The 16,511-nt window shown below is 54.2% G+C and overlaps 1 protein-coding gene across 4 annotated transcripts in view; it reads right to left on the minus strand.

The window, feature by feature from the left end:
* Nucleotides 1-822: 822 nt before the first annotated feature.
* KCNG2 (potassium voltage-gated channel modifier subfamily G member 2) overlaps nt 823-16,511 on the minus strand; it is a 53,719-nt gene continuing 38,030 nt past the window's right edge. For 3 of the 4 annotated variants that reach the window (XM_043889591.1, XM_043889590.1, XM_043889588.1), the window contains exon 3: nt 823-3,668. In XM_043889591.1, coding sequence (XP_043745526.1) covers nt 2,874-3,668 — 795 coding nt within the window. In that variant the 3' untranslated portion in view covers nt 823-2,873. The remainder of the gene's footprint in view (nt 3,669-16,511) is intronic. The other variant, XM_043889589.1, reaches the window with a different exon arrangement.

Consider the following 16,511-nt stretch of genomic DNA (forward strand, 5'->3'; position numbering starts at 1 on the left):
CCCTGGGGGACAGTGCTGCCTGTGACACCGGGGTCACTCCTCAGATCCCTGGGGGACAGTGCTGCCTGTGACACCGGGGTTGCCCCTCAGATCCCTGGGGGACAGTGCTGCCTGTGACACCGGGGTTGCCCCTCAGATCCCTGGGGGACAGTGCTGCCTGTGACACCGGGGTCACCCCTCAGATACCTGGGGGACAGTGCTGCCTGTGACACCGGGGTCGCCCCTCAGTCTCCCGGGGGTCAGCACTGCCTGTGACACCGGGGTTGCCCCTCAGGCTCCTGGGACAGTGACCGCCCTGTGCCAGTGGGACCAGGCCGAAGGAGGCAGTCACACAGTTCTGTTGACAACGGAATGTCTCAAGAGGTTGGGGAATGTCTCCTATAAAGGCCAGAAGAGGTATTTTAAAGAAAACGCACAATTCTGTATAGAAGGTTGGGTTGGAGCTGTTTGTACTAAGCAGCTTGTTTTAGAGCATTTATAAGAGGGGCAAGGCCAAAAAAATCCACCAAGTCAAGATACATGAAAGGGAATTATTTTAAGTTTTTTCGATGAGTCACGCCAGCCCTTGAGTGTCCGAGGATGAGGTCGGCTGCTGGAGCTGACCTGAGCTGGTGACAGTCGACACGGCAACCCCAGGCAGCACAGAGCCTCATTGTGGACCCCAGATTCCCCATACTGAGTCGTGCAGGGCAGGGGTACTGCTCTGGCGTGGATGTTTATTTTCCCTCTAATAATGTGTTAATTCAGAATAACTATTTTAATTAAAAATTATTCAGTAAAAGTTTAGTTTAAAAAAAGAGGCAAAAAATATATGGGGTGCCTTTTTGGGGAACCCATCTTTGTTCCTGAGAACTTACCTGTAGCCTCCTCTGACTTGACTGATGAGCAGAGAACCAGCTCGGAAGCGGCTCCCGTGTTCCTCTGAGGAGCTGCCCTTTGGAGACCAAGCAGAGCGGGCGGGTTCACAGGCCTGGTGCCACACTGGCTAAGAGGGCTCTGTGCCCGGGCCCTGGACAAGACGTCCACTAGGGCAAGGCAGATATTTTTAATAGTAACTCCACCTGGGGCTCCCAGTGAGAAAAATATATGAGGGTCACTTTCATAGCTCTTCCTCTCAACACGGGGGACATTTTGGAAATGGGAAGAAGACGGTGCTGCTGCCCCAGCTCCTGGGTGAGTGACCGCGTCTACTCAGAGTGAGAGCAGGTGAACAGCTCAGAGAGCCGCCTGCCTGCCCACAGCTCGAGTGCCTCTTGCTGCCCGTCCTGGATTCCAGCTGGCCGGGAAGAAACTGTGTGTGTGTGGGGGGGGGGGGGGGCATTTTCCTTTGAAATAAGAGGTACCAGAGTTGGGCCTATTTTGGCAGCAGATATGGGGGTTTCAGACCCACATCACTGTCGGTGGAGCACATTCAGCCCTGGAGTGGCCCTGGTGATCTGAGTGAATCCCCGAGCCCCCAGGGGTCAGCTGGGGCAGTGGAGGGCCAGTCGGGGCCCAGGGAGGTTACAGCATGTGCAGGAGCAGCCCTGAGGGTAGGGGGCTGTTTGCTGAAGGTCCCTGGAATGTCACCGACAGAGACCACCCCCTTTAAACGTGTACAGACGTGTTTGGATGAACCAGAGAGCTCTGGCAGGAAGCAGCCATGGCGCATTGTGTCTTGCAGGACTCACGCAGACTGTCCCAGGGAGCATCTCGGTGTGGGCTTCCAGGGTGGGTGTGGGGCCACAGGCTGGCAGGGACCCGGCTCGTCCCTGCCCCCAACCTAGGTGGGCAACGCAGGCCTCGGCCAGCAGAGGCCCGCCAGCCCCCGGCCCGAGGGACCATGTGGGAGGGTCGGGGCAGGATGGGAGGAGCAGGAAAGCCAGGGCTGGTGGCCCGCCCAGGTGCTGGGGAACAGCGTGCCCCCGTCCCTGCACGGTTCTCCGCAGGGTGGCCCACGGCACCTATCCTGTGACCGGCGGTGGCTCTGGTTCTGCAGGGCTCCTGGGGGCCCTCAGGACCACTGCAGCGAAGGGGGGCTGTCCCACTGCTGACCAATCCCTTGGAGGGACGGTCGGCAAAACCCCCTGCCCAGGAGGAAGTCGTTTCCTCCGGAGGAGCAGGCTTGTGGCTGAAGAGCCGCGTTGGAACAGACCCCTCCCCTCCCCTGGAGAAGCAGCAGCTCTGTGACGACCAGCTTCCAGCAGCTGCATGCCTGGGGAGGGGGCCAGGCGCCCAGGGAGGCCGTGGGGTCCCCGGCTGACACGCAGGCCTGCAGCGTTGCTGGGCATTCTGAGGGGACAGCAGATGAGGGCTAGGGAAGGGAGGTCAGAGGTCAGGGCTGGCACAGACCCCCCAAAGGAACTGGGGGCTGTAAGTGCCCCCGTTACTTGGTGGGCATGTGGCCTCTACAGAGGCTACATAAAGGCCCCCCTCTGAGGGGGCATGGCCCCCAGGGGTGACAGCAGGAGCAGGAAGGCACTGCCCTTTCCCCACAGCTCCACAAGGCTGCCCCCCAACGCCACTGAGCCCCACAGTGACCAGCGGGGGAAGGTCAGGGTGAGGCTGAAGGACAAGTGTGGCCTTCTGGCATTTGCTACAGGCCTGGAGCTTCTAGGATTATGGAATTTATCTTTAGTTGGCCATGGAGTGGAAACTCTGGAGACAAAAAAGGAAAGTGCAGAACAGGCTGGTGGTGCTCCTAGGGTGAAACTCTTTACTCCAAGCACAGGATGGCTTTGACCCCCGAGTCAGGCCGGTCAGGCCCGGGCCAAGTTCCGTTGTGCGCAGGTCCAGCAACATGCAGGCTGACGACAGGAGCCGTCCCGCCCCTCTGAGAGCGAAGGGGGCCGAGGACGCGGTGCCGCCCCCAGGCCCCCGACTGTCCCCGCAGGTCAGGTCGGCACCGCCCGTGCCCACAGCCCCTCCGAGGAGGCCCCGGCTGAGCCGGCGCCATCGGGGCTCTGTGAGCCGTCTTCCTCAGTGGCGGTGGCGGAGGCGGAGCGCGTGCTGTCCTCGCGCAGGGCGGGCTCGGGGCTGGCGGCGCGCTGCTGCTGCTCCTTGAGCTCCGAGTAGGAGCGCGAGAAGGTGTGGAAGATGGAGGTGACCGGGAAGGCCATGAGCAGGATGCCGCTGAGGATGCTGCTCAGCGCCACCACCTGCCCGGGCAGGCTGCGCGGCACCATGTCGCCGTAGCCCACGGTGGTCATGGAGATGACGGCCCACCAGTAGCTGGCTGGCACGCTGGAGAAGTCGCGGCGCGCGCCCAGCTCGCGCTCGGCCAGGTGCACGAGCGGCGCGAAGAGGGCCATGGCCACGCAGAGGAAGAGCAGCAGCAGCCCGAACTCACGCGCGCAACGGCGCACGGTCAGGCCGAGCGAGCGCAGCCCCAGCGAGTGGCGCGCCAGGCGCATCACGTACAGCACGCGCAGCGCCCGCAGCAGCCGCAGCACCAGCCCCGCGCGCTCCAGCAGCTTGTTGCCTCCCACGCCGGGCCGGGCCGCCAGGCCCACGAGCAGCGACACGTAGAAGGGCAGGATGGCCAGGATGTCGATGATGTTGAGCGGGGTCCGCAGGAAGGCGCACTTGCTCTCGGCCTGCAGCGAGCGCAGCAGGAACTCGAAGGAGAACCAGGCCACGCACACCGTCTCCAGCACAAACAGGTTGCGACACTTAGGGGAGCACTCACCCTGCAGGGAGAGGGGGACTTGTTGTTGGGGGCACGGAGGCCTATCCCTCCTGGGCTGCCCTTCCTCCAGATGTCAGCACTGCAGGGCAAGGGTTGTGCACAAAAACCCAATTACTTTTTTTTTTTTTTTTTTAACAAAGAAGTACTAGGAGGTGGGCTTCCTGCGAGAGAGTGAGCAGAGCTCAGCTGATTTGTTTACAAACAAAACAAAACACAAAACCACTTAAAGCTCCAGAAGCAGTTCCAAGGACAACAGCAAATGAAACATTTATTCAAGAAAATCTATGGAAATTCATTTAAAAATGAGAGTCTTTGGTATTTGAACCAAGACCCCCACCCTACACCTCCCAGAGTCCCAGATCATGGAGGAGGCTGCTCAGGGAGACACCCAAGAAGAAAATAAAATAGACTTCACTAAAATAATCCAACCAATCATTAAACACACAAGCAGAGAACAGTAACATGGGGGGGGGGGGGCAATATCCAGTGTTCCTTAGATATTTTATCATCTAAAATGCCCAGTTTTCAATAAAAAATCATAGGGCAGGCAAAGAAACAGTAAGGTATGACCTATACATCAGAAAAAAAAATCAGGCAACAGAAACTTCCTATGAGAATGACCAAATGTCAGATTAACAAAAAGCTTCAAAACAGCCATTATAAGTATGGTCACAGAACTAAAGAAAATTTGATTGACTGTTCATAGCATCAGATGGAGAATATCAAAAAAGAAAAATTTTAAAAGAATCAAATGGAAAATTTGAAGTTGAAGCATACGATAACAGAAAATTCACTACAGGAGCTTGGCAGTGAATGTAAACTGTCAGAGGAAAGGGTTAGATAACTAGGAGATTGCTGGAGGCGATTACACAGGCTGAGAACAGCGAGAACCTGGGACACAGGGGTTGGGCCAGCACTCTGGCATCCAGGTACCAGTGGGAGGGGGAGGAGCGAGGAGGAGAATGTTTGAGAAACAGTGGCTGCAAACTCCCCAGATCTGCTGAAAAGCAATGACCCACACACCCAGGAGACTCACTGAGTTCTGTCAGGGAAGAGACATCACAGGAAAAATACCGAAGGCCACAGACAAGGAGAAAACCTTGGGAACAGCACAGACAGCAACGGGTCACCTGAGAGGTCACTCAGGTGAGATTAACAACTTAACATCTCAGCAGGAAGCTGTGGATAACCGTGTTCACACTGCTCAGAAAACACCCCCCTACCTGAGGTTCCTATATCCAGCAACACTGTCATCAAAGCATGAAGGTGAAATGAAGACTAGCCCAGAAGAACAAACACCGAGAGCTGCCTTACAGAACTCTAAAGGAAGGTCTTCAGGCTGAAAACCAGTGGTCCCAGACTCTTCTCAGATGTGATACCAAAAGCAGGAGCAAACAAGATAAAACAGATAGATTAAACTTGCCAACAAAGGTCTGTCTAGTCAAAGCTATTATTTTTCCAGTAGTCATGTACCTATGTGAGAGGTGGACTATAAAGAAGGCTGAGCACCGAAGAACTGATGCTTTCAAACTGTGATGCTGGAGAAGACTCTTGAGAACCCTTGGATAGCAAGGAGATCAAACCAGTCAATCCTAAAGGGAATCAACTCTGACTATTAACTGGAAGGACTGATGCTGAAGCTAAAGCTCCAATATTTTGGCCACCTGATGAGAAGAGCCGACTCATTGGAAAAGACCCTGATGCTGGGAAAGATTGACAGCAGGAGGAGAAGGGGGTGACAGAGGATGAGATGGTTGGATGGCATCACCAACTCAATGGACATGAACTTGAGCAAACTCTGGGAGAGAGTGAAGGACAGGGAAGCCTGGTGTGCTGCAGTCCGTGGGGTTGCAAAGAGTCAGACATGACTTAGCAATTAAACAAGGCTACAATGAGGTTGTGTGTGGGCCCTGGTCCAACAACATGACTGGTGTCCTTTTGAGAAGAGAAGGTGAGGAGACACACTCACACACAGAGGCAGGACCATGTGAGGACACAGGAGAAGACAGCCGTCCACTTGCCAAGGGGAGACGTCTCAAGAGAAACCAACCTGTCAACACCGGGACCTCAGACTTCAGCCTCTGAGATTGTGAGAAAACAGGTTTCTGTTCAGTAACATGGTCAGTGATACTTAGTTACAGCAGTCCTAGCAGACTAATACAGACACTAATACAGAGTGCCTTGGGAAGTATAAGATAAGCTGCAGAACGGGAGAATATATGTACACATCATGGCTCAGAAGGTAGTGTCTGCCTTCAATGCGGGAGGCCTGGGTTCGATCCCTGGATGGGAAAGATTCCCTGGAGAAGGAAATGGCAACCCACTCCAGCATTCTTGCTTGGAAAACCCCATGGATGGAGAAGCCTGATGGGCTACAGTCCATGGAGTGGCAAAGAGTCAGACACGACTGAGCGACTTTACTTTCACTTTCATGTGTGACAAGGGACTTGTATCTAGAACAGAGAATTCCTACATCTCGATGATAAAAAAGACAACCCAATTTTAAAAATGGGCAAGGGATCTGAACAGACCTTTCTCCAAAGAAGATACACAAGTGACTGAGAAGCACATGAAATGGGGCTCAACACCATTCACCACCAGGGAAATGTAGGGCAAACCCACCCTAAGATCCCAGTTCACCCCAACCAGGACAGCCAGAGTGCAAGAGCCGACGACAAGTGCCGGAGAAACCAGGCCTCATGTGCTGCTGATTGAGCGTGCCGCAATCTAGTCTCCTTGGAAAGAGTCTGGCTGTGCCCCCAAACCTTCCTCATGGAGTGGCCACACAGCCCCATCATCCCACTCCTAGGTGCGTGCCTGGAGAAGTCAACACGCATGTGCACACAGAAACCTGTACATGGATGTTCATGGTCGAGTAAATCACAACAGCCAAGAGCTGGACACAACCCAGATGTCCACTTGCTGACAGATGGACTAAAAATCTGGAAGCCGAACACACACTGGGCCACTACTGGGCCATGGAAGAAATGAAGCGCTGACTCCTGCTACAACGTGGATGAGCCTTGAAGACAGCTCAGGGTGAAGGTCCAGTCACGCCAGACATGCTGGGTGGTTCTGTTCTCAGGATCCAGAACAAGGAAGTATTTAAGACACAGCCTTGGTAGCTCAGGGCTGGCAGGAGCCGGAAGGGGCTGAGGAATGCGTGAACCAGCTGCCAGGGTCTCCTGGGAGATGGAGATTCTCTAAAATCAGATGGTAGTGATGGCTCCAGAATTTGGGGACACTCCAGAAACAGCAGAATCATACACTCAAGAGGGGCAAACTATATGTGAATCATATAGCAGCAAAGCTATAATTATTATATATTATAATTATAATTATTAATAAATAATTATTAGGGCTTCCCTGGTGGCTCAGTGGTAAAGAATCTGCCTGGCAATGCAGGAGACATGGGTTCCATCCCTGGTCCAGGAAGATCCCACACGCAGTGGAGCAACAGAGCCAAATCGCTGAGCCCGCGCTCTAGAGCCCATGTGCCACAGCCACAGAAGCCTCTGCGCCCAGAGCCCTGGCTCTACGAGAGCAGCCACCTCGATGAGAAGCTCGAGCACCACAACTAGAGAAAAGCCGGCCCAGCAACCGAGGCCCAGCACAGCCACCGATAAATACATAAAATGACATGAAAGACTTCTACCCCGGCAGCCCTGCGGCCCCCACGGCCCCGTTCCACCTCGTTCCTTCTGGGCAGCCTGGGGGACGCTGGGGGCAGGCTCTGAGAGGCCGAAGCTCCTCCGGGCAGCGCTGACGCCCTGGGTCTCTGCCCACCTGGCGCGGCCCTGGAGGAGCCACAGGGGCCTCCTGCCGGGCCTGGGGCCTCAGGACGCGGCAGGAGTTGGGCAGGAAGGGGCTGTGGGGCTGATGGGGCAGAAGCCCTGGCAGCAGGAAGGGGGACTCGCCGTCCTCACCTGGAGTCTGATGACCTCAGCCCACGGGGTGCTTGGGGGGTCCCATGACCCACACCCCAGGAACACCCCCACATGACGTCCGCTAGTCCGGGCTGAACTTGGGCTCCTGGTCCCCCATCATCTCTTGGCCAAGTCTAGCCGCAAGCCCCCATCGGGTGGGTGGTGGCCCCAAGTGCAGGAGGAGGAAGGATGAAGACCCTAGGTGCCCCTGGGGCAGGCAGGAGGCGGCCCCTCGCCCCCGCACCTGCCCAGAGGCAGGTCAATCCAGTGGATTCGGCCTGTGAACCCCTCCACTGCACCGCCCCCCCCCCCCCTTAAGGACCAGTCAGGAGGATAAGTGGAGGGAACTATTCTTGGAACTTTTAGAAAATTACCCTAATTTATCATAATTTGACACAACTGGCCTATTTGGCCAAAATCGGGTCAGCAGTAAACCTACGTGCCCGATGTCCTTCCCTCCCCCACGTCTCCATTGGTCTGGTCTCCAAGCGCCCCCAGAGCAGTGCCAGCCCGCCCCACCCAGCGGCACACGCATGGGCCTGCCCTGTGGGCCCTGGGGCTCCCGGCTCCTCCAGGCTCTGCCTTTGCCCTTTTCTAACAGGCCTCCCCCTCGGTGGCCGAGCCCCTGGGCTTCGCAAGTGAGGAGGTCAGGCGGGGCCTTGGAGGGTACCCTCACCAGCAGGCGGGAGTCTCCCAGTCCAGGTGCCCGCGGGTGCATGGGGGCTGGTTCAGCCCATGGCGGGTTCTCCCACACCTTCTGTGGCTGTACCCCAAGCCCGCTCCCAGGCTCAGGGCTCCTGCGGGGGAGGGCAGGCAGCCAGAAGTGTCACATGGGTTGGGGTGGAGCCCAAGGGATGGGTCAGAGTGGTCCCCACCAGGCCCTTCTGCAAACAAAGTGGGTTTTTTTATTTTTAATTAATTCAGTTCAGTTGCTCACTAGTGTCAGACTCTTTGTGACCCCATGAACCGCAGCATGCCAGGCCTCCCTGTCCATCACCAGCTCCCAGAGTCCACCCAAACCCATGTTCATTGAGTCAGTGATGCCATCCAACTATCTCATCCTCTGTCGTCCCCTTCTCCTCCTGCCCTCAATCTTTCCCAACATCAGGGTCTTTTCAAATGAGTCAGTTCTTTGCGTCAGGTGGCCAAAGTATGGGAGCTTTAGCTTCAACATCAGTCCTTCCAATGAACACCTAGGACTGATCTCCTTTAGGATGGACTGGTTGGATCTCCTTGCAGTCCAAGGGACTCTCAAGAGTCTTCTCTAACAACACAGTTCAAAAGCATCAATTCTTCGGTGCTCAGCGTTCTTTATAGTCCAACTCCACATCCATACATCACCACTGGAAAAACCATAGCCTTGACTAGATGGACCTTTGTTGGCAAAGTAATGTCTCTGCTTTTTAATATGCTGTCTAGGTTGCTCATAACTTTTCTTCCAAGGAGTAAGCATCTTTTAATTTCATGGCTGCAGTCACCATCTGCAGTGATTTTGGAGCCCAAGAAAATAACATTTGACACTGTTTCCCCATCTATTTGCCATGAAGTGATGGACCGGATGCCATGATCTTAGTTTTCTGAATGTTGAGCTTTAAACCAACTTTTTCATTCTCCTCTTTCACTTTCATCAAGAGGCTCTTTAGTTCTTCTTCACTTTCTGCCATAAGGGTGGTGTCATCTGCGTATCTGAGGTTATTGATATTTCTCCCGGCAATCTTGATTTCAGCTTGTGCTTCCTCCAGCCCAGCGTTTCTCATGATGTACCCTGCATATAAGTTAAATAAGCACAGTGACAATATACAGCCTTGACGTACTCCTTTTGCTATTTGGAACCAGTCTGTTGTTCCATATCCAGTTCTAACTGTTGCTTCCTGACCTGCATACAGGTTTCTCAAGAGGCAGGTCAGGTGGTCTGGTATTCCCATCTCCTTCAGAATTTTCCACAATTTATTGTGATACACACAGTCAAAGGCTTTGGCATAGTCAATAAAGCAGAAATAGATGTTTTTCTGGAACTCTCTTGCTTTTTCGATGATCCAGTGGATGCTGGCAATTTGATCTCTGGTTCCTCTGCCTTTTCTAACACCATCTTGAACATCTGGAATTTCATGGTTCACGTATTGCTGAAGCCTGGCTTGGAGAATTTTAAGCATTACTTTACTAGCGTGTGAGATGAGTGCAAATTGTGTGGTAGTTTGAACATTCTTTGGCATTGCCTTTCTGTGGGATTGGAATGAAAATAGACCTTTTCCAGTCCTGTGGCCACTGCTGAGTTTTCCAAATTTGCGGGCATATTGAGTGCAGCACTTTCCCAGCATCATCTTTCAGGATTTGAAATTGCTCAACTGGAATTCCATCACCTCCACTAGCTTTGTTTGTAGTGATGCTTCCTAAGGCCCACTTGACTTCACATTCCAGGATGTCTGGCTCTAGGTGAGTGATCACACCGTCGTGTTTATCTGGGTCATGAAGATCTTTTTTGTACAGTTCTTCTGTGTATTCTTGCCACCTCTTCATAATATCGTCTGCTTCTGTTAGGTCCATACCATTTCTGTCCTTTATTGAGCCCATCTTTGCATGAAATGTTCCCTTGGATCTCTAATTTTCTTGAAGAGATCTCTAGTCTTTCCCATTCTATTGTTTTCCTCTATTTCTTTGCATTGATCGCTGAGGAAGCTCTTCTTATCTGTGCTTGCTATTATTCTTTGGAACTCTGCATTCAAATGGGTATATCTTTCCTTTTCTCCTTTGCTTTTTGCTTCCCTTCTTTTCACAGCTATTTGTAAGGCCTCCTCAGACAGCCATTTTGCTTTTTTGCATTTCTTTTTCTTAGGGATGGTCTTGATTCCTGTCTCCTGTACAGTGTTATATACCTCTGTCCATAGTTCATCAGGTACTCTGTCGATCAGACCTAGTCCCTTAAATCTATTTCTCACTTCCACTGTAATTAATTCAATTACTTTATTTTAATTGAAGGCTAATTACTTTACAATATTGAGTGGTTTTTGCCATACATTGACATGAATCAGCCATGGTGTACATGTGTCCCCCATCCTGAACCCTGCTCCCACCTCCCTCCCCATCCCATCCCTCTGGGTCATCCCAGTGCACCAGCCCTGAGCACCCTGTCTCATGCATCGAACCTGGACTGAAGATCTATTTCACATATGATAACATACATGTTTCAATGCTATTCTCTCAAATCATCCCACCCTCGCTTTCTCCCACACAGTCCAACAGACTGTTCTTTACATCTGGGTCTCTTTTGCTGTCTCACATACAGGGTCATCGTTACCATCTTTCTAAATTCCACATATATGTGTTAATATACTGTATGGGTGTTTTTCTTTCTGACTTACTTCACTCTGTATAATAGGCTCCAGTTTCATCCACCTCATTAGAACTGACTCAAATGCATTCTTTTCAATAGCTGAGTAATATCCTATTGTGTATACGTACCACAGCTTTCTTATCCATTCGTCTGCCAATGGACATCTAGGTTGCTTCCATGTCCTAACTAACAAAGTGGTTTTTGAACCGTTTTCTCAAACTGCAGCCTCCACAGCCTGGCAGTCCCATGGCATCGATGCTGCCTCAATTTTCTAGTAGAATAAGCAGGCACCCCGACTAGCTTCCTCAGTAACATGGGCCGGGGGGCAGCCAGCACCCTGGGCGCGGTCAGGAGAGGCCTGGCCTGGCTGCGCTCCCACTCCTGGCTTCGTTCTCTTTTCAGAGCATCAAACATTGTGGTGTCCATTCTGCCAAGGAGACTGCTGACGCCCGAGTGCCATTGCTCCTTGAGGATAAACCCAGGTGTGAGGGCGAGGAGATGGACGGGAGGTCGGGGTGGACTGCTCACCGTGAGGATGGCTCCGAGCTCGGCCAACACCTGCCACCCGGGCTAAGGCCCCCAACGCCGGGAGCGCTTCAACGCAGACCCCGAGGCGGGCAGACTCTGCCTGTGTTTGTCCAGGGTAATCAGACTCTGAAAACACGTGTCCCCTTGCTGCCCGCATGTGTTCTGGACACCGATTCGCACCCCTCTGTTGATCCAGCACGGACCCTGTGTCCAGCAGAGGAGCTGGTCCGAGCTATTGTCTGCAGCTGGGAACAGGCCAGTGTGTCGCAGGATGTTGCAAAGGGTGAGTGCTCTGTCCTTACTAATTTATCCACTCACTCATCAACAGCTTTGTGCAAGATTTTCTCTCTGCCTCCCATGAGCACTTAAAGGAAAATATTTATTAACTCAATTTACTAACATTCATACTAACCTGCCTTTGAACTTAGTTGAGGTTTATTTTTTTCCAATTATCTTGATAAAAGACTCTTGTAGTACAAATAGATAATCAGGAGAAGGAATATTAAATTCACTTAGGAGAACAAATTGTATAAAAAGATCAAACAGTCATTTTCATAGAAGTCACGAATGCGCTCACTTGAAATTACCCACACTGAAGCGGAGCTGTCAGTTCACTTTCCTGTCAACATCCTGTGGACTAGCTTTATGGGGTTACATGGAAAGAAATGAAGATACCTTGCTGTGAAGTCCGCCACCCTCTGCCTGCCCTCCATGGTCCCTTCTGAACACGATGCACCAGCTTGAACCCCGCGGGGGTTCAGGAATCAGCTAGAACTGTGGTCGCCAGCATCTCACACTTTGGTGCCCTGAGGAGCAGACTCCCAGGGTTCCGATGTCCCCGCAGAAGTGACCAGCGTGAGCTGAGATGGACACAGACAGCAAGCTGGTGACAGACAGCGGCGCCACCCACGGATCAACGAGGGGGGGCATCCGTCTCGGGGGAGAACGGTTCCCTACCACCAATCTGAGTGCTTCCTGTGTCACAGACAAGGATACAAAATCTGAAGCCACTGCTTCTCATTTGTTCCCCAATCTTAATCCCTGGTCCTGGGGTGCATCCACAGCAGTGGCTGTGCCCTTGCCACGGGGCACAGACGCGCTTTCTCCTCTCTTCTGTGATGGGCTCGGCCCCACTCATCCATGAGAGCGCCCCCGACGCACAGCTGCGTGAGTTTCCCTGAGAACCTTTGGCAGAAGCGACTTAACCGCACCTTCCTGGCTGCCTGGGTTCAGACGTGGCTCCTCTACGAGGGCAGAGACGCCCAAGCTGGACAGCTGGTCCCGCGACGCTTCCCAGCTCACATGACCCAGGCAGGAGGGGCCTGGCCCCTGCACCACATGCCGATTGGGTTCAACAGGAGGTGATATTTTCCAGGAAGGCGGCCCTCCCTGCCAACCATGTCCACACGTCCACCCCGCAGCCAGGAGTAGAGACGCATGGGCAGGGGCACAGTGTGTTATGGTTATTTCGTCAGCTGGCAGGCGTGCTGAGGACCCGCGGGACCAGGACCGTGGCCAGCACTGAACGGGCATCCTGGGGGCGAAGCACGGAGGGGCAGGCGGGCAGAGAAGGCTGCTCAAGGCGGACATGGTGAGGGGTCCCCTGAGGCCGCCTGCTCGTCTCCCACTGAGGAATCCCGAGGTGCTCACAGGGAGCTGAGAACAGACCACCCACGGCAGCTGGACAAAGAAGATGGAACTGTGGGAAGTACAAATGGAGGTGAAGACGTGAGATGTCGGCTTCCAGGGGTGACTGAATGAAAATTTAAAAGTAGGAGGTGACTTTTTTTTAAAGGACCAGGCAAATTGTTACCAGGCCACCCAGCACTGGTAGGCCAGGGTCCGGGGACTTGAGCTCATGAAAGCAAGGCAAGGCCTCCTCGGGGCAGCATCTGGGGCGTGGGCTTGCAGCCCCCAGATGGGCACAGCACCCCAGATGGGCACAGCTGGGGACCTGATCAGGTGAGCGGTCGAGTGGTGGAAACTGGGTGAGTAAGTGTTCATCCCAGCAGGACTCGTGACAGCAAGGGCCAGAAGCAGGAGGGCACACGTAAAACTACAGAACAGGACTGCCTGGCTGCTACTGTCACGGGGCCAAGTGGCTACAAGACGCTGCCTGCGCACTTCTCCTCCAGTCTCACGAGAGGCTCCGGAGCAGAGGCCGTGAGACGCATTCAGCCTTCAGTAACTACCTCGCTGTTTGTTTTCCCTTTGTTCTCCATACGGCTTTGTATCTGCCCAGCCTCCGTGAAGAGCAAGCATTGTGTTTACAACCAGGACACTCTCTGAGGGGCGTGTTTTTGGGCCACTGGGGGAGCAGAGGGACAGGCCATCTGGGCAGGCAGGGGGCCTGGCTGACCGTCCAGGCAGGATCTGAGCTTTGGTGGCTGGATTCTCCCTGCTCTGCACCCAGCTATGCCCACAGGGTGGTTCCCGCGGGCACGCTGGGTGTACTTCTCCAGACACTCATTTCTAGGTTGTATCAGGAAGAGCAAGTCTTCCAGGCCCCCCTCACCGTGCTCCTTGGAGTGCACCCCTCTCCCCAGGAACTGCCAATGCAGGGGTGTCTCACCCACACCCTGACCTTGACCCTCACCAAACTTCTGACGGGTGTTGATAAGTTAGTATTCATGGTAAAATAAACAGCACGAGCTCTTCGTTTGAGAACAGCCAATTTGCTGAATTACAGCAGGCAATGCCTTCTCCTTAAAAATGTACATTCATGTTATAATGAATATCTAGGGCTCGAAAAGTCCCTCGGTCGCATCTGACTCTGTGACCCCATGGACTGAAGCCTGCCAGGCTCCTCTGTCCAAGGGATTCTCCAGGCCAGAATATTGGAGTGGGTAGCCGTTCCCTTCTCCAGGGAATCTTCCCGACCCAGGGATCGAACCCAGGTCTCCAGCATTGCAGGCGGATTCTTTACCAGCTGAGTCACCAGTGCAGTCCCATCTAGGGCTTAAGTGGAGCCTAGTGTCACCTGAATGCTCAGGTCTGTTCCTGCCACTGCCTGGTGCCAGATAATCTCCCTGCCTTAAACACGCGGCTTTTAAAGAAAACGCTGCAAGCCTGGGCGGGAAGAGCGGAGGCCAGGGTTCAGGTGCACCCAAGAGGTCCCGGGACCCCCACCCACATCCACCCCACATTCAGTGTCCTCACAGCTGCTCCCACACTGCCAGCCGCAGGGCAGGGGCGCCCCGGGTCCTCCTGCAACCCAAGGTGACTCCCGTCCCTCGCCCTCAAGCCCCAGCTGCCCAGCACGTCCTCGTCACCGCACGTCAGGGCCGCCCACGAGGGTGGGCGCAGTGGCCGGGGTGGGGGGCGCCTGGGGCCGGCTGGGTGGGCGCGGGCTACAGGGGCCCACAGGCCCCACTGCCTCCTCCTCGGGCCACGTCTGCCCGCCTGCCCACCCTCCCGGGTCTAGAGCGAGTGACCGTCCCTCCTGATCGAGGTGGCCGTAGGGAGAACAGGACCCGGGCCTCCCAGCAAGACAGCTGAGACAGGAAGGTTCTTGAAGCCGAGGGCAGTGGCCGGAGGGGGTCAGTGCAGACTCGGGTGCAGAGAACCCCGCAGGGGCTCCTCATGGCAGCAGGAGGGAGGGCGGGAGGTGGCCAGGGGGTCGTCCCGCCCCCACCTCCCAGCCGGCCTGCCCACCACCTCCACCACCAGGGAGGCAGAGGCCTTGCCACGGGCTCCGCTTGCACCCTGGCTGCGGCGAGGCGCCTGCGGACAGCCACGCAGGGCGGGTCGGCCGCCTCTCCAGCTGCGCCCGTGGACTGGCTACCCCCACACTCCCGGTCCGATCCCCGCCCTCCACGGACCAGCAGCTCCCACTGCGTCCCCCACAGCAGCCGGCGCCTGGACACGTGCTCTTCACCTCCACTCACCCCGTGGCCCGCCTGTGCTACAGCATCTTGTGTGCAAAAGGGTGAAAGCTGTCACTTAATTCTCTGTGCAAAGCACTGTCAAGAGTCGTTTCGCAAGCATTGTTCACTTTAATCTCAGCAACTCTGAAGTATCCGCATTTTACAGATGAGAAACACAGGCTCAGAAAGGAGACCTTGTGTTTTTGGGTCCTCAGCCATCTGTACAGGGGCTGGGGTGGGAGCCCTTGTTTGCGTTTAAGTCTGAGAACTTAACCAGCACCCGTTTGCCTCTTGTATGACAGAGAAGGTGAACCCACAGCCTTGGCTAGATCATGGCAGAGACTTGGGACCGGTTTCCGGTTCTGCACGACAGGGGCTTGGCAGCTGCCACTCTCTCCAAACAACAGCTAAAAATCTGAACAGACTGAAAAATACACTCTTCTTTGGTCTGTAAGAGAAGGGAGGGCACAGGGCAAACCACTGCCCCCAAGACTGGAGCGACAGACGGGTGAACGCAGGGAGCCAGGCTTCCAGGGGCGAGACAAAGCCGCCTGGAACCAGTGCTGGTAGGAAATCCTGAACTGTGATTTTCAGTCGCTGGAGGCTCAGTGTGAACAAATCTGAGAGTTGTAAGCTCCAGAGTACCTGTTGAGATTTACTGGGAGATTTGCTGCCAGGGGCCTGCCAAGGTTCTCAGTAAATATGGGAGAGAAGAAGATACGCAGATGGCAAAGCAGCACATGAAAAGACGCCCCACTCATATGTCGTCAGGGAGATGCAAGGGAAAACAACACGGAGACACCATGCCTGTCAGAAAGGCCCCTTCCAGAGCACTGGCAGCACAAATGCTGGTGGCAGGGGAGCAACGGGGCTCAGCCAGTGTCGCTGGGGGGGCAGAGTGGGGCAGGCACTTTGGGAGACAGTTTGGTGCTTTCGTAAAAAACTAAGTATATTTTACCCAGTGACACAGCAACCACACTCCTTGGTTTTTACCCAAAGGAATCAAAAACTTACGTTCACACAAAAACCTGCACAGAGGTGCTTATAGCAGCTCTGTTCATAATTGCCAAACCTGGAAGCAGCCAAGAGGTCTGAAGGACCTGGCAGGTAAACCAACTCCAGAACATCCAGACAATGGATATTATTCAAGGCCAAAAAGAAACAAGCTATCAAGTCATGAAATAATGGATAAA

This window comes from Cervus elaphus, chromosome 27 (genome assembly GCF_910594005.1).
Source record: "Cervus elaphus chromosome 27, mCerEla1.1, whole genome shotgun sequence".
In the NCBI taxonomy this organism is placed as follows: Eukaryota; Metazoa; Chordata; class Mammalia; order Artiodactyla; family Cervidae; genus Cervus; species Cervus elaphus.